Here is a 26,213-nt window from a genome sequence, read left to right on the forward strand (position 1 = left end):
GTCAGCGGTCTAGACTCCAATAATGCATCATGGGTATGGCCGGGTGGATCTGATTGGCAGTTTGCAAATCCAGGAGACAGCATCATCAGTGACTGTAGAAACTGGTACAGTACAACCGTACAGCTGTCTATATATATATATATATATATATATATATATATATATATATATATATATATATATGAATTTCAGTGTCTTCATTTCATCTCTCTCACTTTCCCTCAGTTCATGCGAGGCTGGGGTCCTGCAGTGTCAGTCGGTCCCCGGTTGCTATGCGGACGGTGGCTGGAGCCAATGGGCGGCCTGGACTGAGTGCTCACTCTCCTGTGGAGGAGGAGTCAAGTTCAGGAAACGCCAGTGTGACAACCCGTCCCCTCAGAGCAGTGGGAGGGGCTGCTTGGGAGTCGCTGAACAGCAGAAAGACTGCAACATACACCTGTGCACAGGTAGTCATGTCTGGCCAAGGCAACGTAGCCTTCAGTTATGAGACGGAGACACAGCTGATTTCCTACATTACCTCTAAAACAAAGTTGCTTTCTTTGTACTTTGAACAACAAAGTCCTTAGCGGCTGTACATGTATGTAGTAGTATGGACTATAATGCAAAATTTGATATAATTTATAAAGAATATTGTAATTTTGACATTGCAATTCCTGGTGTATGTGTTGTTTTGTGAGTTGTCTCATCTCCGTGTGCTTTTGCTTCAGACTCGGTGGGCCCGTGGCTCCCCTGGTCTCAGTGGTCTGGGTGTTCGGTCAGCTGTGGTGGAGGACAGCAGGCCCGCTCTCGTCTCTGCAGCTCTCCACCCTGCAGCGGCCTCAGCCGCCAGAGCAAGACCTGCAACACCCAGGTCTGCCTCGGTGAGTCCGGGTTCCCTGTAGAACAGTTGTAGCTACGATAACTATAAGAACATGGTAAAAAAAAATTTAAAATCCGTCAATCTGCGTCTCTGTGCTGACATCTGGTCATTGTACAGAAGTGGGCTGCCCTCCTGGGAGGTTGTACAGGGAGTGTGAACGAGGCGAAGGCTGTCCATTCAGCTGCGCTCAGGTCAGCGGCAGAGAGGGCTGCTACTCCGATGGCTGTGAGGAAGGCTGCCACTGCCCGCCGCACACCTACCAGCACCATGGAGTCTGTCTGCAGGTGGGTTCCCTGGCCTCTCAGCAACTTCTGACTCATGATGTCACGCATCTGTACAAACGCTAACATTAATCCTCCCAACACAAAGAGGCAGAAAGGTTTATGGGTCGAATATTCGCAGGGATTTTGAGTCTGAAGTTATTCAAACAGAATTACAGTGATGAAATGAATGTACCATAGAAACAAACCCATATTTGGAGATGGAAAGAATGACCTTCCTTCTGAGACTGAGAAAAGACATATAGATGGACAAAATGAACCAAATATATGTCAAAATGAGAAAATTGGCAGGTGACTCGCCCTCGTTAACCTCACAGGTTTCTGGATTGTGTTGGCTAGAGGCTCAGTATCTCTTAAAAAGACAAGCACTATGTTTCACCAAGATGCAACCCCATATATATAAGTTTAAAACTAAGTTAATGAAATCCGGTGAATAGAACTCTTTGAATATCATTTTTTGTAATATATCTGTATGTTGGAATGAATTTATGGTTGACACGATTGACTGGCGATGCTTTTGAAGTGTTGTATGGTTGTTTTTGATTGCTTTGTTTTCTTATTTTTACCTGCCTAAATATTTGCTTTTATTTGTTTTCTTTCCTTATGGCCCAATTGGCAAGATGCATGGTTAATTTATTATAGTCTTTCTTACTTTTGAAGGTTGTTTTCTTGTTAAACTGTAAAAATGCCTAAATAAAATATCAAGTATAAAAATTAAAAATGAAAGAAACAAACCAATATTGTTAAACATGGTTCTAATACGTGTGTTTCAGGAGTGTCCCTGTCTGGTGGACAAAGACTTCATGGCCTCTCTGCAGAGTGTTTCTGTCACGCCGGTCTCGCCTCTGCTCCTCCACAACATCTCTGAGGGAGCGGAGCTTCAGTCTGGAGACACACTGCTCCACGACTGCAGCACCTGGTGAGCAGAACATCTTCCAGTCCCACACACGGTCCCACGCTGCCTCCTACACACACTGTCATGGACTGCAGGGCAACTAGAAGGTCAACTCCCTCGGACCACTCGCCCCTGGCTCACTCTCCGTCTGTCTCTCCTGCAGCGGCTGCGAGCTTGGCAGGTGGAACTGTTCCTTGGAGCATTGCCCGGTCAACGGCGGTCTGTCGCCCTGGGGCTCCTGGAGCCCCTGCTCGCTGTCCTGTGGAGGTCTGGGACTGAAGACTCGCTCCAAGAGCTGCACACAGCCGGCCCCGGCCCACGGAGGGAGAAACTGCCAGGGGCCACGCCAGGAAACGACCTACTGCCAGGCCCCTGACTGCCCAGGTACAGGAGCTAGTTTAATTATAAAAGTCTATTGTGTGTTCTTCGTTTGTATCCATTATATTTAACAGACAGTATTTACTGCCAACTGCTTGTTTGTGCACAATACTCCATGGTGGAGCTTGTACTGATAATGAATTGTTGCTTGGTGTTGGCAGTGATTGTTGGTCCGACAGAAGAACCAGTTTTACCAGGTAAAGTATCCCTTCAAACAAAGTTTAATACCACTTAGAGTATTCTCTGTTGTTCCTTTCTTATTGAATTACTTTGTCACTTTATTGGTCTTTGCAATTTATTTGTCTGTATGGCCAACGGTATGATTTATTTTAAACCCATCTTTTCCTTCACGAGACAAACAAGTAATAATTTAAATGATTTCCCCGTCTTTCCTCCTCGATGGTCTTTAGATGAGGATGCCGGCTTCGCTCCGTGGTCGTCATGGAGTCCGTGCACTAAAACCTGCACGGACGCCCTCAGCCCGGCCACGAAGTCCCGTCATCGGCAGTGTGTCAGACCCCCCTGCTCTGGAAGCTCTCACCAGGAGAAGGCCTGTAACCTTCCTCAGTGTCCAGGTCCGACCTTCACCTTATCCCTGTCTGCTGCTGCCCAGACTTTCCCTGCATGGTCGAACATGAACTTCACATTCCCCATGTTTGTACATCGTGATCCAGTTCTATTTGAGAAAGGAACTTGACTACCAATACTTTAGTCGCTAATAGTACAGCATTGTAGTGGGAACTGGACATTAAACAAGGCACTGCTATTTAACATTTGTGAAAACTGCCTTTCCAATGGCTTTTTTTCAGAAAACAGGGTGAATTATTCAGATATTAGGAGCCTGTGTTTGAGAGAGCACATGATTAAAGTAATGTTCAGCAATCCCCCAGGCAAAATATCTACACAAACAGTTTCACAGCATCTGTTGGTTTGCTGTTCGGGACCGTTTGTGTTGTGGCTTGGTTTGTAATTATTCCCCATGCTTATCGCAAAGACGACAGAACAGACGTATTGTTTTATCGACATTCAGCGTGACATCAGAAGAGATTAGTACAGGCCGATTATTTAACAACTTTGTTTGGGGATCGTTGCATTTGAACATAAGCTCTGATTCATCAAATCTACCCAGGAAGTCGACGGCTGTGGAAGTGTTTAAACAAACAAATGGGAATACCATCTATCCACAAAAAATATTTCCCCCCTGTGTTTGTGTGAATTCTGTGTCTGTTTGGAGAGGATATAGGTTATGAATAGAATGATCATGCTTCAGCCATTATTCTGGCTTCAACTAAAAAGTATGCCATAACTCAATGAACTAATCATTAAAGTGAAAACGGAGCAGAGAGCTCCTTTTTAAAACGTAGTCGCATCAAATGAGCAAATATTGTGACAATTTACAGTGAACTGTAACAGCAGGTGAATAGAAACCAAGAGGAAATTACCAATAATGAAGTCACAATTAATTAGCTTTGTGGATATTCACCCACCACATCAAGCAGTCTTGTGTGTGTTCCCAGATGGAGACGAGGTGTGTGTCGGGGCAGACTGCGCCAAGAGGAACTGCTCGTGGACGGACTGGGCGGAGTGGAGCTCCTGCTCGCGGTCCTGCGGGGTCGGTCAGCAGCAGAGGATCCGCACCTTCCTCAGCCCACGGACCAACGGCTCGTGGTGCGAGGACATCTTGGGGGGAAACCTGGAGCCTCGCTTCTGTAACATCAAGCCCTGCCGAGGTCAGAATTGACGATCGTGTCAGAGCCTGCGCGTCTCGTCTTGAGCGTACATTGTCAGTTTCGGGATTGTGAAGCGTGTATGTTTCACGTCTGTGATCATTGTTGTCAGATTGACCTTATAGTTGCGTGGACTTTTAAAATGAGTCTGCACTTTGCCACAAAATACCAACTGTTTGACAACAATATAAGCAGACAGGATGTTTGTATTTATGTGGAATGAATATGACACCATGGGCCCATAGTGACGCCTCAAATGTCTCCCACTGTGCATTGCTCTTTTACAAGTTGGTATCAGTTAGTCATAACCTCATTAAGCATAAAGAATTCCATGTACACACTATGAATAATAAAGGTCTTAAAACTTAGATTTGAACAAGATTGGCCGTCAAGATTCTGTAATAATGTGTGTGTTTCTGTCTGGGAAGCCTTGCTGCCTCAACGTTTGGATTAACAAATGGGTTAAAAGTCCTCCTTTTGTTTTGGTCATTACTCCAATCTGTAATGATATCCAATGCTATCCATCAAGTCTATTGCTGCAGTTGCTTTGCTGAGTGCATTGTTGAAATGATGGCGCATTTGAACACAAGAGCCACATTGTGATAAACTGGAATGATCGTTTATTGTGAAACGTACAAAGACCCCGGTGTTCTTTCTGCTCGTGTGTGTCTTTGTGTGCACCATGTAGTGGATGGAGGTTGGTCTCGCTGGAGTCCCTGGTCTCGCTGTGATAAGCGCTGTGGCGGCGGGCGCTCCATACGCACTCGCTCCTGCTCCAGCCCTCCGCCCAAGAACGGAGGGAAGAAGTGTGAAGGAGAGAAGAACCAGGTCAAACCCTGCAACACCAAACCCTGCGGTGAGAGACACACAGACACACAGACACACACACACACACACACACACACACTCTGTTGAGTTTAGATTGCTATGAGTCCAAAGGACTGTAATTCATGGTATCATTATGTTTTTGTGTTGGCAAAAATGAGCACAGCCTCTGATCGGCGCTCTTGGTGTGGCACCTCATGCGAAAGGAAATGCCTGCAGCATTTTCACGGGGAAGTTCATGACCTTCTGTTTGTGTATTGTCAGATGAGAGAGGGTGCCCGCCAGGCCAGGAGTTCGTGTCGTGTGCCAACCAGTGTCCACAGCGCTGCTCAGACCTCCAGCAGGGCATAGAGTGCCAGGGAAACACAGAATGTCAGCCCGGCTGTCGCTGCCCTGAAGGCACTGAAGCTCTCATTTTATTAACATATCACTGTGTGTGTGTGGGGGTGTGGGTGTGTGTGTATAGTTGTGTGTGCGTGTGCATGTGCATGTGTATCTAAATGATTCTCCCCTCTAACATGTGTTAGTGCTGGTACTGAAACAACAAGCAAGAATGGTATGTAACATGGATGTGGTCTAGGTAAATTAGAGAGTTTTGTTTCTGCTAAAGTTTGTGGGACGTTATGACCTCAGTTGTTCTAAAATCAAGGCAGTCCCCTTTTAAAAAAAAGTTTTTATCAAAACTGTTCCCAATGCCATCTTTGGATTATCTTTAAACAGCTGCTGCAATGAGGCCCGATAAAAGCCCTGTGTCTGTTCGTTAAATAACCGCTGTTTGTTTGTGTGTGCGTGCGTAGGCCAGCTGCAGCAGGACGGGGTGTGTGTGCAGCTCTGGCAGTGTGACTGCGTGGACTCACTGGGACATATTTGGGCGGCCGGCAGTTCGCATCAAGCGGACTGTAACAACTGCAGCTGCTCGGACGGTCGGCTCCTCTGCTCCAATCGCAGCTGCCAGGCCACCTGCGTGTGGAGCGCCTGGTCCAGCTGGGCGCTGTGCAGCGTCTCCTGTGGGCGGGGCCAGAGAACCAGATACAGGTGAGGCGGAAGAAAATAACAAATGCCTGTTTTTTTTAATTGAATTCCCCAATTCTTTGTAATAACAAATGAGCAGCAGAGTAAACCAGAAGCACACTGTTGTGTCAGGTCCTTGGTGCCGGAGACCGAAGGAGCAGACTGCCAGTTTGAGGAAGTCCAGCACAAATCCTGCCACCCAGGACCCTGCCCACCTCTCTGTATCCATGACGACCGGGAGCTCGGAGTGGGCGACACCTGGCTGCAGGGCGAGTGTAAACAATGGTGAGCTGGAAGCCCACATTTTGCTGATAAGACAGTTTACAGTGTAAAGAGAAAACAAATAGAATTAAAAGGGTTCTGCTTTGTGTTTTTTTTACTCCTAGCACATGCACCCCAGAGGGAGATTACTGCCAAGACATTGACTGCAGAGGTGGGTCACTGCAAAGACTAAGAGTACATGTGGTGGAGTAGCCTATATACTTACATTACTAGCTTACAGGCAATGAAAGAGAATATAAACTTGCTATTTGATCTTTGACAGGGACCAGAAAAGTTTCTGCCTTTTTTAAAGATGCATATCGAATAACCCAATCCTGTGTGTTGTGTCCAGTGGATGGTGCTTGGACCCCTTGGTCAGTGTGGTCCGACTGCTCGGTGACCTGTGGACGGGGTGCACATGTTCGGACCCGGGCCTGCATCAACCCCCCTCCGCGTAACAACGGGTCTCACTGCAGCGGGCCGGACAGAGAGCCGCAGGACTGCGTCGCTCCTCCCTGTCTGGGTTCGTTCGGTCGACTCATGCGTTCATTCACGGCCAACGCACATGAGGATAACGTAGGTAGATGCAGTTATTGACTCTCTTGTCTCCAGATGACCTTTGCCCCTGGTTGCCGTGGTCGCCGTGTTCCCGGAGCTGCGGCGCAGGCTCTGCGTCGCGGCGCAGGGTGTGTGTGTGTGAGGAGGGCGGAGACGCAGCGTGTCCTGCCGACGTCGAGGCCGAGAGGAACAGAGAGGAGACCCAGCTGTGTTACCGGCAGCCCTGTCCAGGTACAGGCACTACACACACGCTACTCACGGGCCTGTGGGTGCTGTCCAATGAAACGCCTCACTTTAGTCATTTTATTCTGAGGTCCTGTTTGTGGTGGGTCTGTCGGATGATATGAATTATTTCTGTGGGTGAGAAACCATGATAGTTAGGGGGATTTTAACAGATTCCTATTGGTAAATTGAGTTGCTGCCACAGTTAACAATTGGAAATGATATATAATAGTTATATAGAATAGTTACAGTATTTTATTAGTGAACACAGTTTCTATATTGTGTCGCCCAGTCTGACCCGTCACACAATATTTAGAACATGAAACAGAGACAGTTCAACATCTATGACTGAGGTGCAATAACATGCTAAGAGAAAGATAATCTGAATATAGTGATGTAGCTTGTAAATGTCACTAATATAGTAGGCGACATCTTACTAAAATTGTTCTGAAAACACCGCTCCTGTTCAAGGAGAGGCGCTCCCTGTTCCATCAACAAGCTAACGATGAAATACAAAAACATGAACAAACACGGGTTACTCAACGTACTAGATGATGATCAGTAATGTCAAAATCCTTGTTCCGTCCACGAGGAGAGATTGTATTTGAGGTATGCATATCCAATAAGTTTGCTTTCACAAAGTCCTCCTCTACAGGAAGTGGCAACCATCTGAATGTGTGAATGTCTCGTAGAACTGATGCATTTTTTTTTTTTTTGACTGGTGCAGTTTTTTGTTTAATGTTGTCAATAATTTGATGAGTGCATGTTGACATAAGTGATGAACTCGGCCTGGTTTGACCACACCCGGGTTGAGTTAGGTGAAGTCTATAAATGGATTCCTCCTGGTCACATTGGTCTTGTTGAATGGTCATAATTCTATGTATTTATTTTTAAGGCTGGACAATATCGACAATACATTTTCTTATTTACTTTTATAGCAATATAAATACATTTAAAATGGTCCTGATAAATCACTGCAAGCTTAGTTTATATTGTGGTAAGATGTAAAAGGATGTTTTAACTGTTCCTCGTCAATTTCTAAGAGCTAGATATCCCATTTGTATTAAAGATACATGAGTACATTTATTTTAGTTTGTTATGCAATAAGTCAATAAATAGATGTATTTTCCAACCCTGGCCTTAACTTAATTGAGCAAGTGATTGATGCAATACATTATTTGATATTATTGAACCATCTGTTGTTGTTAGTGTCAGATCATAGTGGTTGCTAATTAGATTTTAGCTGTGCTTAAGTAGTTGATGCCAGTGAGACAGCTTTATGCTGATTGTAAAAGAGGAGGGCCTTATGTTTGGTGTATAAATAGATCTGTTATACGCTGATTAACGTAGCAGGAGACTCACCCGGACCAACTCTGGGCCACGTGAGCACAAGTCCAAGTGCTGCTTCACAGAATCGAAGAGCATCACAAATGACATGAAGTGCTTGTTAGAACCAGCGTGTACGCAGCACCTGATTGGCTGACGTGGCTTTCCTCTGCAGGCTGCCCCATGTCGGAGTGGAGCGTCTGGTCTCGGTGCTCCTGTGCGTCTCAGAGGCAGCTGCGCTACCGCGTGGCTCTCTCCCCGGCCACCAGGGGGCAACAGTGCACTCCTGTTGAAACACAGAGCAGGACATGCAGTCTCAGTCAATGTGATGGTGAGGTAACGCCATAATAATAACAATAAGTATGTGTGTGTATGTGTGACTCTGTATGAAAAAGAAAGCCTGTTTGTGCTCATTTCAATGGTTTTATGCTCAAAGTGCACATAATGACTTTAGTCCTGAGGGGGAAGTGGGGAGAGATTAACTTCAGGACAGGCGAAAAAGGGTTCTACCAATATAAACTTTCTAAATTCCTTAAAAATACAGGTGGGAAAACAGTTATGCCTGGATCATTTATCTAAGTAGCTGGTTTCATGTGGAAATAGGTGGAGATATTTATTTTTTCTCAGTTTGTTCTGTACAAAACGGACACAAAGGAAATATAGCAGCAGCTTTTTTAAAAAAATACAGAATGTGTTTGATCAGGTTCAGGCATATGATTGTGTGCATGTTTGATTTTGTGCATATTTATAATGTACGCAATGTACTTCTTTTATTTTGTAGATTGCGAAGCCCCGTTTGTGTACTCGGCATGCGGCGCGCCCTGTGAGAAGCAGTGTGCGCTGCAGGGCAGTGGAGCTCTGTGTGTGGGCGTCCAGGAGTGCACACCTGGCTGCTACTGCCCACAGGTGACCATTTCGCTCGCCGCTCTCTTCAAACCGACACTCACACTCACACCGTTGAAGCTCTGTCTGTAGTATGAAGTCATTTCTCAGTCCCATTTTATCTCAGATAAATCAATTTCCATCACCAAAACGTTTCATCCACATGAGTAAATTATGTTTTCTCAAGAAATATGAAGAATTATTAAAAATCGAACTTCAATTCCTCAGCTTTAGGGCCATATTATCACTTTACACTTGTGCCTTATGACAATTGTGCTCATTATATAGAGAGCTGAGATTGTTCTGCAATTTTAGATGTAACACATGGGTATATATCTCATATGCATCTCATAAGTGCCTTAAAAGGTGAATTTAAAAATTTTTGTAAGATCGGGAAAAGGCCTAAGACCCTGAAGGGTTAACTCACAATAAAGCGAACCTGAACTGGATCATTGTAGGTGGTGAAGGATTGTCCTCAGGGTTCACGTTTCTGAGCGAGGTAGAGACTTCTCCTGATGCTGTGGAGGGAAAGATTTTCTGGTCAATGAGAAGAAGAGTCAAAATGATTCAGTGTGGTCAGAACCTTCTGCTCCTTCTAATTTTACAAACTCTATATGTGCAATGTAGAGACAAACATTTCAGACATTGCATGTAAACATAATTGCATACTGCTGGACTGTATGTGTCTGCATGAGATCACAGCTGTGATATATTGGCATACGTTTGGAAAGTGAATTATGCTGTGTTACATATTGTTGTTAATACATCACTTTGATATGAGTTATGATGAACATTTCCTAATGCTGTTTGGCCCAGTTTGGGAGCATCCAGCTTTGATTTATTGCAGAAATTCCTCTCTGATTGACTGATATGCACATACAGCAGCAGTGAGGGGAGATAATGAAATATGGAACAGGAAGCAGATCACCAGAGGTGCAACACGGCAGTTACCATAAGTAATGTCACAACCGTGGATTAGGTTTACAGTGTACCGCCATTGAGAACACTTAGGCCTGCAATAACAGATTTGTCTTGGCAGTGAAAACAAGTTCTGGCCACACAAGATTGACATGGCAACATTTATTATTTACACATCTAGCAACAACATTTTCATTTGGAGATGTGTTTATTTTTTACCTGAAGAATGTAAGACTGATATTTTCTCTCTCATTAACATTTTTGTCTCCACCAACTCTCCATCTGAGTCTTTACATATATATGTTAAAAAGAAGCTCTCTCTGCATCAGCTCTTGTTTCCAACCATGTGTTTCCCCTTCCAGGACCTGCTGCAGCAGAACGGTAGCTGTGTTCCTGCAGAGCAGTGCGGCTGCGTCCACCTGCAGCAGCAAGCTTCAGGCCAGCAACCCACAGCTGTCACGGTCCCTCAGGGGGCCACGGTCACCATCGGCTGCAGCACCTGGTTAGACCCTGGCTGTTACTAACATATGGAGCTCCGGCAGAGGGGCTAATGTATTCTGTGTCAGTCCCCTTGCGACAGCAAAGTAGTTTTCCCCTTTTCTAAGACGGAGCGATTGAGAAACACTGTCTGTCTGTCCAGGGTTTATGACTCAGTTTGACATATTGTGATTCTAATGTGTTTGTTGGCTGTTCTGTCATCCAGCCTTTGCCATGATGGAACTTTGCAGTGTGACATGAGAGAGTGTGAAGGTAAGAAAGCAGGGCAATGACAGTAATGTATATAAACTCATGGTTGAATGACGCAATCATCATCCTGTTCACCTTTTTCTTTCCTTCCTTCAGTCATCCTCAGCGAGTGGTCAGAGTGGACGCCCTGCTCTCCCTGTGTGCCGTCTTCCTCCCTGCAGCCCAACAACTCCCACGCAGCAGTCCTCAGTGGCAGTAAGATGGTCTCGATCCAGAGGCGTTTCCGGGCCTGTTTGGACCTGGATTCGGGTCTCCCTGTCTCTAAAGAGGAGGAGATCCAATGTCCAGAACCTCTGTTGGAGGAGAGGCTCTGTCCAGATGCCAACATCTGCAGAGGTAACGGTGTTCGTCCAAAAGGACAAAAAGAGCGTTTGTCAAACTCCAGTTGCTCTTTTTAACGGGACGGTTTTGCTCCAACCCACTTCCCGTCAGCATGTGGCAGCAGTTTGATATTTCGCTATTACGGTGTTTTAACCTTTTAAAGATTACATGTTCAGGTATTTCTAAATCTACTTTAATTCTCAACACAATCTTACAGTTGCTTGATGAGTGGTTGATATGGTCACGTAAATCTGTGTGTTGTGCACGTAATTATGGTCGGACGATTCGTTGTCGTCATTTTGGTTCACTCAGATGGGGAATTACAGATAAACACAAAGTAGTCGCCATCTTGCAAGTAAGATTCCTACCAGATTAGGAGAGTGCCAGAAACACTCAGTTTGCAATATATGGTTTGTGGAGCATAGAAAACAGAAAACAAAGACCAGATTTTGAATCTCTAGAAACAAATCAAAAGTGTCGGGACAGGTTTTCATTGTTCCTCCTGTCTCTTAAGATTAACAGTCACCATCAGGAGATAGTTTTACAGCTTGCGATTGGTATCCACAGTGAAAAATGACAATGTGCATCCTCGCCACTCTATTCTCATTATTTCCCTGAGGAGTGAAAACGGAAAAAGAGACTTGAAGGAAAGGAAGAGTTTAATGTCACGGTCTCTGTGGGGACACGCACTGTAAGGTTGATTGGATTGTGTGTGTGTGTGTGTGTGTGTGTGTGTGTGTGTGTGTGTGTGTGTGTGTGTGTGTGTGTGGAATGAGTCAACTCTACCATCCCTCCATTCTTCTCCGGCCCCTCCCCTTTGGATATGAATGGTCTCTGAATTACCACCAATGCTTGGTGAACCTTATGTTTGATTTGCATGTGAAATCTTACACTTCATCATAGTTAGTCCAGATATCCTAAACTGCTCAGGAAGCTTCCATTTTCTATGGATGAAATGAACCAACTCTGATCTCGAACATATAAATCAGACATCTCGAGTACGCTTGCACATAAGTCCATAAACAGTAAGCACGCTTTTGTTATCGCGGATGATGATTACATCAATTAACAATTACGGCTAATGCAGCGGCCGGCGTGATGATTACAGTCCTTTTAATTAGGATGAGAACAGAGTTGCCGGTGGTTGAAGGTATTCAGTCTACCCCTTACAGATCTGTGTCAGTGGAGCGTCTGGAGCGCATGGACAGCCTGCGCGGAGCCTTGCAGCGGCGGAGTCAGGCAGCGCTACAGGCGGCCCCTGGCCTCTCCGCCAGGACCCCGCTGTAAGAGCCAACAGACGCAGAGCCATGGCTGCAACACGGGACTCTGCCCAGGTACAGCTGCTCCGACTCGCCACACCTACACTACCCTTCAAAAGTTTGGGGTCACCCAGACAGATTTTCAGTTTCTTTGCAATTTCTCGCATGGAATAGTCTTCATGTCTAAGAACAAGAACAAACTGGCGAGTTTCACATGAAAGTTCTCTTTTTCTGGCCATTTTAAGAGTGTAATCAAACCTACAAATGTGATGCTCCAGATACTCAACTAGCTCAAAGGAAAGCCAGTTTCCTAGCTTCTCTCACCAGCATCACTGTTTTCAGCTGCGCTAACAAAATTGCACAAGGGTTTTCTAATCCTCCATTAGTCTTCTATGCGATGAGCAAACACAATGTACCATTAGAACACTGAGTGATAGTTTCTGGAAATGGGCCTCTATACACCTATGTAGGTATTTCATTAAAAACCAGACGTTTCCACCTAGAATAGTAATTTACCACATTAACAACATAGAGTGTATTTCTGATTAATTTAATGTTATCTTCATAAAAAAAAGTGTGCTTTTCTTTGAAAAATAAGGACATTTATAAGTGACCCCAAACTTTTGTAAGAAAGTAAGAAAAGGAGATTGTGGTTTCAGGTTTTATTTCAAAGACTTTAGTTGCATGCCAATTGAATCTTTCCAATTCCTCGCTTCTCTCTTTATTGATGAAAAGCGGAAAAGATTAATTCTCCGCGTCTCGCAGGTGAGCGCTGTGAGGATAGGGGGCGGACTTACCAAGAGAGCTGTGCCAATCAATGCCCTCGCAGCTGCACTGACTTATGGGAGCACGTGCAGTGTCTCCAGGGAGCATGTCACCCAGGTAACCCCTGACCGCTAGCATGAACAGTAGCTTAGTAGAGCGTTAGAGTGAATATGTAGCTGGCTGGTTTCACAAGGCAAAACGTCTTTCTCCCGTTTCACATTTCATCTCTCAGGTTGTCGGTGTCCGAAGGGACGGTTGCTGCAGGACGGCCACTGTGTGCCGGTGACAGAGTGTCGCTGTGCTATCCCATCAGGCAACGGGACGCTGGAGTTCACCCCTGAAGAGGAGCTTTCTGTGGACTGCAACACCTGGTGGGAACAGCATTGGGTCCATTTTATTTTTAAACATGAAAAGTCACATTTACATATGAGCATGGAGAAAAGTGTGTCCAAATTGGTCTGTAATATTAGGAGAGGATGTCTCACATTAATAGCAGACTTTCAGACTTAAAAGGCGTTTAGGGTCTGGTATATTTGTCTCCAGAGTACAGATATTTCTAGCAGGAGATGCAGCTTTTATCTCAATTCTCCAAACACCCTTTCATCTGCAGTGTGTGTGAGAACGGCACTCTGGTGTGCACCGAGCTGCAGTGCCCGCTTTATGAGCCTTGGAGCCCATGGAGCTCCTGCTCCGCCTCCTGTGGACGCGGCCAGATGACGAGGACGCGCCTTTGCCAGGACACAGAGGGCGGCCCTTCCTGTGCTGACACCACGCAGACCGGGCGCTGCGACCTGCCATCATGTCCAGGTTTCACATGGAGCAAGCGCCCACGCTAATTCAACTTGGGGCTAAAAAGGGCACATTTAACTTCCTGAAAGTGTTCTGTGTTAGCACCTGTCAGTTTTCCATCTGTGTTCTCCCTCCCTCCCTCTCTCCCTCCAGCGGGATGCTGGTTGAGCGAGTGGTCACCCTGGACCGAGTGCAGCGCCTCGTGTGGCGGCGGCTCGACGGTGCGGAACAAGACGGTCCTCAGAGAGCCGGAGCCGGGCGGGACGGCCTGCGCTGGACCGCTTGAACAGCACACTGTCTGTAACACCAACAGCTGCCTGCCTGGTAAACACACACACACACACACACACACACACACACACACACACACAGCTGAATATATTTCTACCAAGCAATATCATTCTTAAATTGAGTGGTTGCCAAGCAACTCATAAGAACTCTAACGAGTGGTATTTTAAGTTGGTTTATTCCTAGCGTTATGCAGTCAAAGGTGTGACCTCAAATGTGTCTGAGACTGTTATCAAGACATAGACTGTAGAGTGTGCATGGAAAAAAACCACACGGACGTCTGCGTATTAAAATATATATATATATATATATATGATGTAATTCAGTGTGTATTTATGTGTCTGTGTGTTGCAGAGTGTCCCAGCGGGCAGGTGTTTAGTGACTGTTCAGGTTCCTGTCCATATACCTGTGAGGACCTGTGGCCACACACTCAGTGTTTACCTGGACCCTGCACCCCCGGGTGCCGCTGCTCTCCTGGACAGGTCTGTACACTGTGTGTGTGTGCATGTGCAAAGTGGGATACTGTGATATGTGATGGAAGTACATTTCCCCTTGATAAGATGTGCTCCGCCTCGTCTCGCCGTGTCCCTCATGCTGTAGGTTTTGAACGAAGGCTCCTGTGTGTCCCTCGCCGACTGTCCCTGTTCACCGCTGTCCCTGCCGACCGGCCACCGACGCTGGAACGTCAGCACTGAGGAGGTCACAGAATCTCGGCTGCCACCTGGAACGGCCATCCATCACCTGTGCAACACATGGTAATACACGGTGTCAACCCCTCGTAGCTTTGTGTGTCCTAGTTCAGAGGCTGGACGCTCTGAATGATATGCAGGAGGGTCCTTACGGGACTAAAGCCATGCTCAACCTGTAAATGGCAGACAAACTATAAAAAACAACAACTTCTGGAGCAGGTTCCATCATACCCCATTTTCATTGAAACACATTTCATGTTGGATATTCAATGCATAAAACTTCAAATCAAGCAGTAGTTTTGTTGCATTATTCACACCTTGCTGCAGTTTCTGCAAGTAGTATTGCATGTTTTGTCAAAAAAAATGCTTCACCTCTGCCTCAAATGGTGGCTAACGGGCAAAAGCAGAAGATTGTTGTGAGGAAGATACACTGATAATAAACTCCACTCCATAAATATCTTACTGGCTGCAGACAAAGGTGAGCACAACATTAAAAAGTGTGTGTTTTCCAGCACCAAACTGAGTGGATGGGGAGTTATGGCTGTGTGCGTTCAGTGAACTTGAACTTGACTTCCATGAGTTAATGTACCGACTGTGTGGACTAATGCACTATGATGATTTATATATGTTCTTTTGGCACATTCATAACAATGGCTGTTCAATCTAATTGTCCTCCCAATATCCCGACAATAATTCACCTTATTAATAATTTTAGGTATACTGTAATAAAGAGTCTGTCCTGCAACAAGGTTAATGAATTTAGATTTTCATCATTTCACAATAGAGTCATGCACTTGTGTCTCTACAATAGCTTAAAAACACGTTTTCATTTGTGTATCTTTATTTGTGCGATCTCATGATCTAGGTTTCTGGTTTATACCAACTTGGGACAGTATGCGACTGTAACGTTTATTATTGAATACATTTTATTTCCTTGATAACAACGGTTGTAAGGTCTTACAACATGTAATGCAAAATGCATCAAGCTGCTGCTCTTACACAATAATCACTAAACAATAATATGCTGAAGGGAAAAATGTCCCATGTCTAGCTCAGTAAAATGTCAGATATGTTTTCTGATCCACCACTATGGTTGAAGTTATGTTAAGTTTAGGCAACTAAAACTACTTGGTTAGGGGATTTTTACAGCACAAAACCTAAAATATGTGACTTTCCATTTTACTGAAGTGAAAGCCTTTGACCACAGGGGTTCATGGGTACTCACACAACGTACTTACTATAGTTATCCCAGTTACGTAACAAACCTTGTTATTTTAGACCAGGACCCTTTACTCAGTCTAACCAAGTCAGACTGTGATGCTTTAGCACCGCTGTGCCACTGTGGTCTGATTCATCTGTGCTGAATGTACCACACTATCCCAAGGCATTTGACAAGGACACTTTGAAATTAAAATCCCTCTCAAATCATCTCTGAGTAAATGTTTGAAAGTGTTGTGGAGCCTCGGCAGAGTTGAATTTCATTCATACAGTCAGCAACAATCTGGTTAGGTACTGCGATATCTGCTGTAATAGATAGTCTGGCATGCAGCAGACGTGCTGTAAGTCATCTCGTCTTCCTCGCTGTGCGGCTTGATCCTCATTCAATAAGTCAGACGGCGCTCACGTGTGTGACGTGATGGAATATCAGTGTTCAATCATGTCCGTCTTGCTTTTTCCCCTCTCTCTCCAGTGTGTGCCAAAGAGGAGCGTTCAACTGCAGCTCGGAGCTCTGTGACGGTGGGTGATGCTCCGCCCCAGCCGGTCTTACCCAACCGCACTTCATCAGTGAAAGCAGCGGCAACAACAATGGTGGTCTCTGGTTGGACCGTCAGGGCCGTGATAGACATGTCGACCTATCTATAGTTGGTAACAGCTGCTGCAACAGTTGGCTCGAATACCTGAGCGACGGTCACATCAATCACGGCCCACCAGGGCCATTACGGGGTTTTTGTTAGGTAAACACGTGATGCCATCTAGAAAGAGATGAAAGATAAGAGGGAGCAGAGTGCAACCTCTCATATCCTCACAAGACAATTTGTATTGGTCATCATTTGATCAGGGTCGCCTCCTCTCTCCTCTGGATTTGGTCGTAGTGAAAGGGAGTTGATCGTTTTACTCAACACCTCCACATTGGATATTTGGGGATCACACTCTGGCCAAGAACAGTGTTAATTGTTCCCTCCCGCAGCCTTTAATAGAACTTACATTTAGGTCAGAAGAACAATAAGTGCCTGAGGTAATAGGAGCACAATCAGCCTGTAAACTCACAATGAGGATCTTTTTTTTTTTACACTGATTCTCACTCAGCGCCTCATCAGGCTCAGAAAAAGATTCAACGGGGAAAAGGTTTCTATTTACGTGAAAACAGCAGGTCATGTACTAATGAAGTCAACAGTGGTCAGTGTAAATATACACATTTAGAAACAGCTCAGTAACACACATAATTAAATAGAATATGAAAAAGAATACGTAAATACAATAAACAGCATGACATAACCCTGGCAGTCCTTGTAGGTGTCGTCGTGAGCATATCGTCTGTTACTGACGTCACAGTATGGGATTCATTTTGCAATCGGGTAACTTCCTCACATGAACCATCCTCTCACATGTGCTACTCCTTGTCCTGAGTGCACATCAAAAGTAAGACACATTCTCACGTTAAACTGCTGAGCGTGCATGAATTCAGCAGGTAAATCAGCCAGTGAGAAGATGCACATCGCTGTGCAGGTTTTTTGTTTTGTTTTATGTAATTTCTGTTCAATTAAAGTGTTTTGGGAAAGCTCACTTTGTTCCTGTCAGAGTCTGGATAACACATAAGAGGGTAGAGAAGAGAAGGAATGATACACACATGTTTTATTTGGTGTGAGATCTTTTTTCTGCTTAACGCTTGAGGGGTCTCTGAATCCAAATCTCTAAATATTGCAAGCTGCCTTTGGGGGAATTTTACACACAAATGAAAATATTGTTTGATGACATTGTTTTGGTTCTGTTGCCTTTTTCAGCAATAGTTCTAGTCGGTGGTGCTGTGGGGTCAATATGTGTAATTGTCCTTTTAATGTGGGCCAGCTGAGCAAGAGCTAACATGGAGCTACGTGTGACGATGTTCTCCTGCCGTTCCCTCCAGTGGGCTGCGAGTGGTCCAGCTGGTCCCAGTGGAGACGCTGCTCAGCGAGCTGTGGCACGGGGCAACAGAGCTCCACCAGATTCATCCTGCAGCCCAGCCGGTACGGAGGGGCCCCGTGCGAGGGCCCCGAGCACCGCACCAAGTCCTGCACGGCCCCCGACTGTGGTGAGTGAGAAGAGAGGAGATGGGGGATGTTTTGTTTATCGTAGTGGGGAATTAACTGCGACAAAGCAGCTCACAGGTGAATATTGTAACAGTTCATTAAAAAGTGCTTGTCATATCAAGCAGAACTTTATTTGTCCCCAGAGGGACAATTGGTTTGTGCAGCAGTCAAAATAGAAATAACACAAAATCAAAAACACAGACAAGGCAATTAAACACAACGTGTCATTTTTAAAAGGGTGGAAACAGAAAGGCAAGGGAGTCATCGGGAACCTGTCAACACCGAAGTTAGCCAGCTCCCTCAGACAGAAAAAAGGAGCTGCTGGATTTTTTTGTTGTTACAATCAAAGCTAAGTTTATTATTGATTAAAATGCCTCAAGTGCTTGTGCGGCTCAACGATTTCTACATCCTGACCGTTTAATTGTAGTGTTGACGGGGTCGTCCAAAATCAATACACATACCCTCTGTCTTTGTCACATTTTAATTCCAAAGAAAGGCTTCTTGAGAAATAATCTGTCGCAGGACCATTGCACCTCCTTCAGTCGGCTCACTATAACATCCTCTGCAAATATGTCCTAGAGGAGGTTTGTCCTCCTCATTTTTATCATATCACCTGTTTGATTGTTGATCTTACTGGTTCATGTTTTCAAACAGAAAGAAAGACGACAGGATGAGGACTAACACGCATACTGTCACCAGTAGTTGGCCGTGCAAGTGGGATTATTAGACTGCTCTCTGACTACAGCTCTGTCTACTTGGGAATGTGGAGAAGCATAACTGGGCCTGTCAAGCCTAGTTATGCCTGCTACGTTGCAATTGGACCACTGACGTTTGGGGGAGGGGTTTAGCAAATGGTTAATTGGTGTTGACGTTATTAACTTATAAAATGTTTTTTAAAGAGAGAAACACCTTTTGATACCTGTGCTCCCTTTCCCCCACCAATGTATCATTATGAGACTCTCCTCTCATTCAAGTCTCCATCCTACCATCTTCCTGTCTCACCTTGCCTCCTCTTCTTTTATCTGTTCCTGTCCTCTCCCCCAGCGTGTCCTGACAGGGAGCAGTGGAGGAGGAGCGCGTCGGAGGAGCTTATGCTGTGCGAGCGGAGCTGCCGGGACATTTACTCCGCCTCTCCTGTCAACTGCAGCCGCTCCGCCGAGGGCTGCGTGTGCGGGGAGGGGTTTTACCGCGACACCGGGGGCGTTTGTGTCATCCCCGCCCTCTGCCCCTGCCATGACCAGGGCATCCAGCGGGAGGTACACACACACACACGCACACACACACAGACTGGCTTGCACCCAAAGTCAACCGACATCTGCTGCCCAGCTGACTGCAGCTTGTCGCCATTGTCCCGCCTCATTGTGCGGTGCATCTGAACCGTACCGTTAGCGTGGCGTTTACGTTCCGTCCAATTCGCTCCCATTGTATTATTTACTCGTAGAGAAGGGCCCATTAGAAGATGAGTGACATGCCCCACGGGCCACACTACACCACACTGCCTCTCCAGCCATCAGCCTCATCCATTATGCAGGAAGTGCCGTAGAAAGCCAGCGTTGGGACCTCAACTGGGCAAGCCTGCCAGGAATTATTTATGAAATAGGGAATATTATAGGATTATAAGAATTAATCATGCTGACAAGAGGTCCCGTCCCCTCTCCCTCTTGATCTTTCTTCTTCAGGCCTTTCATTCTCTCTTTGTTTCTTTCTTTCCTCTCCCATACCTCAGCTTTATCTCTCACCAGTCCCTCTTCTGCTTTCATTACTGGATTCATAGTTCAGTCTCTCACTTTCACCATCCTTTTTCTTTTTCTCTATAATTTTCTAACCAACTACCTCATGACTATTAGGCCAAATGGCACTCCCTAGTTGGTGCCTTTGAATGATTTCTATAGCTAATGGATACAGAAAATATATAATGTAGTCTGTATAATGCGTTGCCATAATTACAGCATCATAATAGGCCTCCATAACCTAAATTATGCACAAGGGTGCAGCCAGAGCTTTAGTGGTTTAGCTGAAAATATAGATGCTGCACTTTATCAAACCTGCATTTCTAAAGTTGTGTGTGTGTCCGTGTGTGTGTGAGCCAGGCAGGATCAGAATGGGAGGAGGGCTGTCTGTCGTGTCGCTGTGTCAACGGGAAAAAACTGTGCCAGTTAAGATGTCCGCCACTCCACTGTGATGAGGTGAGAGACACACACACACACACACACACACACACACACACACACACACAAGTATGAATATCTTTTGGCTTGTCCTAAATACCAGAAAAATCAAGACACTTTACTGGATTATGGAAGGCATCCTGTGAATATTACATTAAAGATGTGTTTCTTGCATCATGTTCTCAGTGGCTGGATATACCCAGAGATATTAAAGGAACAGCTTGCTCAGTAGGAACGGTACAACAATATATCAGCATTTTATACAACTTTAAACTTGTATTTATTCAGTTAATCCCGTGTACGATACACATGTACTGTACAATACCATAACCAGACAATGCAGTCACCCAAACATCCTATCACAGAGACATGGACTCATATAAGACTAGTATAGGATTGCATCATTTGATTTGTTCAAAATAAAATGGTGATTGTTGTTGTATGGTGACAGCGTCAGTCAGTGGTCCATAAAGTTTGTTGCGCATTGTTGCTTCGGCGCTAAGCCGTCAGTGTGGGTCACAGAGTCAGATCGGCTGCTGAATTGTGACACAGCCGATGTCTGTGACTGGGACTACACACACACACACACACACACACACACACACACACACCAGACGCCATCGCTGTGGTGTTACACGTCACGCCAGCATGAGCTAGTCCCGGTGAGTCCATCACATGCCGCAAGTCGCTTTATACGGAAGAAGCCTCTGCAGCAGCAGCCGCATGAATAAAAATGGCCGCTGCCCTGACCGTCCTGCTGCGGTGATTATGCAATCATTTAATGTTCGTTCTACTCCAACTCTATGCACAGACTAGTACGTAGGCTGTATGAAACGCCCACAAATATTGTTCCAAAAGTAGAACTGTAAAGTCTCTAAGAGGACGGTGTCTCTAACTCCAGTTGGTTTTGCAGTGCATGACAGTAAGTAGTAAGGTGCATGGCACTGGAAACCAGTCTCCCCTACGAAAGCCAATCCATTATGGGATGTGTGATTTATCTATTAAGTACGGAGGTTTGATATCTAAGCACCTTAGTTATCATGGCTGTTTGAATGAAAACAGAGCGATGCTGATGCTTTCCAGATGTCAGGGATGACCAATCCGACCGAGGTACCAACTAACATGTACTAGTGGAGGAGGAGCATAAGAACTGTAATAACTGTCTCTGTGCTACCTCTCTATACGGAGTAATCTCTTTCTCCAAATGGCCCTTGCGACTCCTTGTGGGCATCCTGTCATTACATTTTATTTTACGCCTACTGCATCCAATTTGCAAGTAGGCGAGAGATGAAGGTTCACACACAGAGGTGCGATCAGTCCACTCCTACCCCGTTACAGGTCACACAGCTCTGTTGGTCACAAACATCTCAATTATCGCCAGCGAGGGGAATAAATGCTCTGCTCCCTCAAGAATGTGTGGGATGTTTTCTGCAAGTCGCCGGCCTAAGTAGATCAATACCTGACCGGCGGATCCTCCCACAAGCCTACACTTAGTCCTTTACCGTGCACCTCCCATGAAACACTCAATCCCGGTCTCCTTGTTAAACGTAATTAAGTGTCATGGCTGCTGTATATATTTAAGCACTAATCAAGTCACTTTGTTTTGCAACAACATTATGCATATGGTGTTGGTAATTGGATCGGCATGCATTGGGGATTCTGGGTACAAGTGCATGCTTGTCTTTGCTGGTGACCAAAAACTAAGTGACTAAGTCTTTCATCGCATACTGCTCACTCGTGCCTGTTCTGTATGAGTGGTTAACAGCTGGTCATCTCGCCTGAAACGCTGAGCTGAGTGGTCAATTATGTATATGTAGTCTGTAGAAACTAGAGGCAGATGAAGGGAAACTATTAAATATGAATACGTTTTGAGACAGGTGGAACTTTTTAGATTATATCCAGTCCATCAGATATAAAAAAAGAGGCTAAGGGTCTGATAATGTTGAACTAATCATCTTTTGTATCATCTCAGAGGAATGAAACTATTTTCCTTTATCTCAACTCTGTGCCACATTTCATTGGTGATTAAGGAAAATGAATTTAAGAAAAAGAGTCTACAGGCACACAAGCTGCTCTGTAGCAAAAATGTTTACCACGTTCATCACATTGGTTAGCATTGGAGGTTAGCATGTTAGCACTCGGACGTTTGCTAATTAGCACCAAAGAAGATGAGGATAACTTTGGTTTTGCAGGAATCTGATCATGAGCCAAAATATTGGACACATTTGACCTGATTATGGAACAACAATAGTTGAGATATTTCAGACTTTCAGCCAGCCAACAATATTATTTATATTATCATTGATTTCTGTCTCATTAACATGATGATGGTTTCAGAGTGAATTTAACATTTCTAATGAAAAGGGCCTTTTAAAAATAAGTGCCTTCCCCACCAAAGACTACAGTTTTAAAAAAAAATCTGAAGGGAAGTGTTCTCATGTGGTTCCTTCCCCCTCTTCACTTGAAGTGAATGTTCTGTGTTCCTTTGGTCAAAAGACTCTCCCACTGACTCTTAAAAGGAATTAATTCCCACGTGGCTCTTTGTTCTTCTTTGATTGATTCTCTTGTCTCAAAAAAGAGAAAGTGTTTTTGAGTCATTTGGGTGAACTAACCCTGGAAATGGAAAGCGAGCCAAAGATCTTCTCTCCGTTAAAAAATACATCCCGCGGACACCCGTAACTTCAAAGAGAGCGGTGGGCTGCACAGAGCGCTGCACACAGTAAACAGTGGACGGAACGTTCCACCTGTGGTGTACACTGGTGGAACATCGGGGCACCGTGTCCCTGGAGAGTCTCTCGGTGTGTAACTCTCTCTTCTCCCCATCGCTGCACCAAGTTAAGTTATGCCTCAGTGAAAGCACTCTTCTTACCGGGCCAATATGAAAAGGTCACTTAATGCCCAGTGTTCCCTCTCCTGACAGGCTGCGAATTGGTTCCTGACAGTGTACTCTGTTATTTAAGACTCCGCTTACAGTTGACCATAAAACGAAATCTCCCAACATGCCTCCACCGGGAGGCCCTTATCAAACTGACGGATGAAAGGTTCTATTGTCATATCGGGTGATAAAAGTCATCAGACTAGTTTCCTCCCAAACACTGACTCCTCTTATTTCTTTTTTTATATGCCAGACACATTAACAGAGCTATTATCTTCCTCTCGCGGCCTAAAGATGACACAGATCTGACCACCCTTTACTTTAAATGCCACGATCCCCTTCATCGGAAATGACAAGGAATCCACATTTCATACCGTTTTCCACCTCCAGACGCATACGCACATAACTCATAGGACTTCGTGACCTCCCACCCTTTTAAGTGAGTGGGCTCCTCCATCCCTGAGGGAGGGCTGGCGGCGGTGCAGAGAGGAAGCAGAAGTCCTCGGGGTGAAACGGTGTGTGCTCGTTAGAGAGATTTTCTAGTTGGGTGAAGTTTCAGGGGTGAGCTGAGTCTGGTGTTGGTGTGGGTGCTCAAGCCGGCTGTCAGACTGTGTGTGTGTGTGTGTGTGTGTGTGTGTGTGTGTGTGTGCGTGTGTGTGCGTGTGCGTGACTCAGTATGCTAACAGCAGCTATTCTCAGACAGGGACACCACGGGACACCGTGCTTGTTCTGAATTTCTCTTCCTCTGTAGCTGCGCTCCCTCTGTCTCTGTCCTTTTGTGTCCTCATAGTGCTGTCTTGCTATTTTTAGTTTGCTATGTCTTGCGTCCTTTTTAGTTTTTTTCTGGTCCTTTTCCCGTCTTGGTTGATTTTGGAACATTCGTAGCCGTCTTTCCTCTCGCACCACCATGAAGTTCACATTTGAGTTTGTTTGTGAAAAGTCTCTAAAACTGTCGGATGGATTACTATTGAATTAATCTAAGATGAATTTTAACTAATTTCCAACTAATTTCAACGTGTTCTGTTCTGGCATTCCCCACTATTGCTAACCCTAAGTGCTAATGTTAGGATGCTCTATGCTAAGCTATGCCGAACATTATACGAATATATATTGAGATGGCTGACAATGGTCATATTTTAAAACTTGTTTAGGATATGTTGTCTAAGTCCACCTGGGAGGACCATCCATTTCCAGGGCTGTGTTGTCCATTTCATTCTTTTGGAGAATGTATTAATTGTCTCTAGGGTCGGCTTTTGTCCTTTTCACAACCAATGAACATAATTCACCATATTTGGAATACATATATTGGCATGATGAAAGCCTTTGTGTTTTATGTGACCTCTCACTTAGTCAAAGCTGTCCATAAGTCCTCGAAGACGAATGTCTCAAGATAACTTTATCCTAAGTAGATTTCATGGTTGTCTTTGCACTTGCTGCTGGAGCTAATGTTAGCTTCCAAGTCTGAACGGACCATTACTTCAAAGCCCCCGCATCCCGGAGTTCTTGATTCAGATACTTTTCAGATGATAATCTCATAACAGTGCTATGATGTGCTCAAAAGTTTAACTGGAAGATTCCCCTAACGAGCAGCTGTCAGTCATTAGAGGTCAATGATGTGAAATGATCAGCTAGATTGCCTAGAAATAGATTCACTACTGCGTCGCCTATTTTTACAAAATGGCAAAGTTGTTAATGTTTTCGGCTGAGAATTCCTTCACCTCTTACAGTCTGTGAAACGTAATTTAATGTCTGTTATAGTGACCCCGTGACATTTGACATTTGAAAAGTATTGCGCTGACATTCTCACAAAAGATTAAATGTGTAATTAATTGGTTGAAATAAATGGTGATTATCTGGTCTGCAGGATCCCTGCTTTATGGTCTGTTTGACTCTAATTTACTAAATGAACATCATGATGTATTGAAGAAGACTTGAAACTAGAGATTGAGACATAAACTCATGTTTACAATGTTTACTGAGGGGATAAATCAAGAGAGGAGAGTCATTTATATAGACTTCTATACAACCAGAACAGTCGCCCCCTGGTGGCCATTATGTTTTCGGACACTTCTGGCTTGGTTTCACTCGTCAGAACCGGAGGGTGCTCTTTGCATTATGTGTTCATGGACACGGAACAATGCTAACGTTACGTCTTCCCTCTCTCTCAGGAGGAGGTCAAGGTGGAGGAGCCGGGCAGCTGCTGTCCAGTCTGCAGAAGGCAGTTTCCAGGTTGGTGCAGGAAAACACATCCCAAAGTCCACGAGAAAACATAGACATCGCTGCATCTTAAACCCGGGCTCATTACCACCGTGAGAACTGACGATGATTTCTCATCCTAAAACAAATGGAACCAATTGAAAAACTACTTGTTGTGAAAAATGCAAATCCCAAACAAAGTCACATTGATTTAATTCCACGTCGTGACCTTTAAACCACTTCATCTGATTCAAATGTCCTATAGTTAATTATATAGGAGGCTAAAAACCAAGTGCCGCAGTGCCCAATTAGTGAGAGATTACATTACTTAACCCACAATGGGGCTTTAATCTCTCTCCCAGTGGGGCAGACGTCACACGCTGCAGGAACTCGGCAATGTCACCGTGCTCTCTGGGAGGACCTCTCTGGCTCTGTCTGTTGTCTTTTTACTCCTTTCACTTTGATCCATCCAATCTCCTTCTGACCCGCTTCCTCCCTCCGCCAGGCGAGCCCGTGCCAGAGTGCCGCCGCTATGTGCAGGTCAGGAACATCACCAAGGGAGACTGTTGGCTTGACAACGTGGAGGTCAGCTCCTGCAGAGGACGCTGTCTGTCCAGGACCGATGTCATCCTGGAGGTACACACAGAAAAACACACAGAAAACTGTTAGTTATAATCGTTTGCAAA

At 45.0% G+C, this 26,213-nt stretch overlaps 1 protein-coding gene across 1 annotated transcript in view; it reads left to right on the forward strand.

The window, feature by feature from the left end:
* sspo (SCO-spondin) overlaps positions 1–26,213 on the forward strand; it is a gene marked incomplete at both ends in the record, with an annotated part of 77,845 nt that overhangs the window by 47,333 nt on the left and 4,299 nt on the right. Inside the window, 34 exons of the mRNA XM_079234466.1 lie at positions 14–104; positions 226–446; positions 708–860; positions 977–1,143; positions 1,914–2,059; positions 2,199–2,419; positions 2,575–2,610; positions 2,824–2,988; positions 3,931–4,143; positions 4,829–4,996; positions 5,230–5,364; positions 5,763–6,000; positions 6,109–6,261; positions 6,363–6,409; positions 6,590–6,760; positions 6,850–7,026; positions 8,519–8,674; positions 9,125–9,249; positions 10,506–10,645; positions 10,847–10,893; positions 10,987–11,226; positions 12,384–12,545; positions 13,236–13,352; positions 13,468–13,606; positions 13,846–14,042; positions 14,178–14,348; positions 14,667–14,794; positions 14,913–15,067; positions 16,692–16,738; positions 18,126–18,290; positions 19,333–19,544; positions 20,379–20,474; positions 25,500–25,560; positions 26,033–26,163. Of these exons, the coding sequence (XP_079090592.1) occupies positions 14–104; positions 226–446; positions 708–860; positions 977–1,143; positions 1,914–2,059; positions 2,199–2,419; positions 2,575–2,610; positions 2,824–2,988; positions 3,931–4,143; positions 4,829–4,996; positions 5,230–5,364; positions 5,763–6,000; positions 6,109–6,261; positions 6,363–6,409; positions 6,590–6,760; positions 6,850–7,026; positions 8,519–8,674; positions 9,125–9,249; positions 10,506–10,645; positions 10,847–10,893; positions 10,987–11,226; positions 12,384–12,545; positions 13,236–13,352; positions 13,468–13,606; positions 13,846–14,042; positions 14,178–14,348; positions 14,667–14,794; positions 14,913–15,067; positions 16,692–16,738; positions 18,126–18,290; positions 19,333–19,544; positions 20,379–20,474; positions 25,500–25,560; positions 26,033–26,163 (4,991 nt within the window). The remainder of the gene's footprint in view (positions 1–13; positions 105–225; positions 447–707; positions 861–976; positions 1,144–1,913; positions 2,060–2,198; positions 2,420–2,574; positions 2,611–2,823; positions 2,989–3,930; positions 4,144–4,828; positions 4,997–5,229; positions 5,365–5,762; positions 6,001–6,108; positions 6,262–6,362; positions 6,410–6,589; positions 6,761–6,849; positions 7,027–8,518; positions 8,675–9,124; positions 9,250–10,505; positions 10,646–10,846; positions 10,894–10,986; positions 11,227–12,383; positions 12,546–13,235; positions 13,353–13,467; positions 13,607–13,845; positions 14,043–14,177; positions 14,349–14,666; positions 14,795–14,912; positions 15,068–16,691; positions 16,739–18,125; positions 18,291–19,332; positions 19,545–20,378; positions 20,475–25,499; positions 25,561–26,032; positions 26,164–26,213) is intronic.

Source organism: Taurulus bubalis, assembly GCF_910589615.1.
Source record: "Taurulus bubalis genome assembly, chromosome: 18".
Lineage (NCBI taxonomy): Eukaryota > Metazoa > Chordata > Actinopteri > Perciformes > Cottidae > Taurulus > Taurulus bubalis.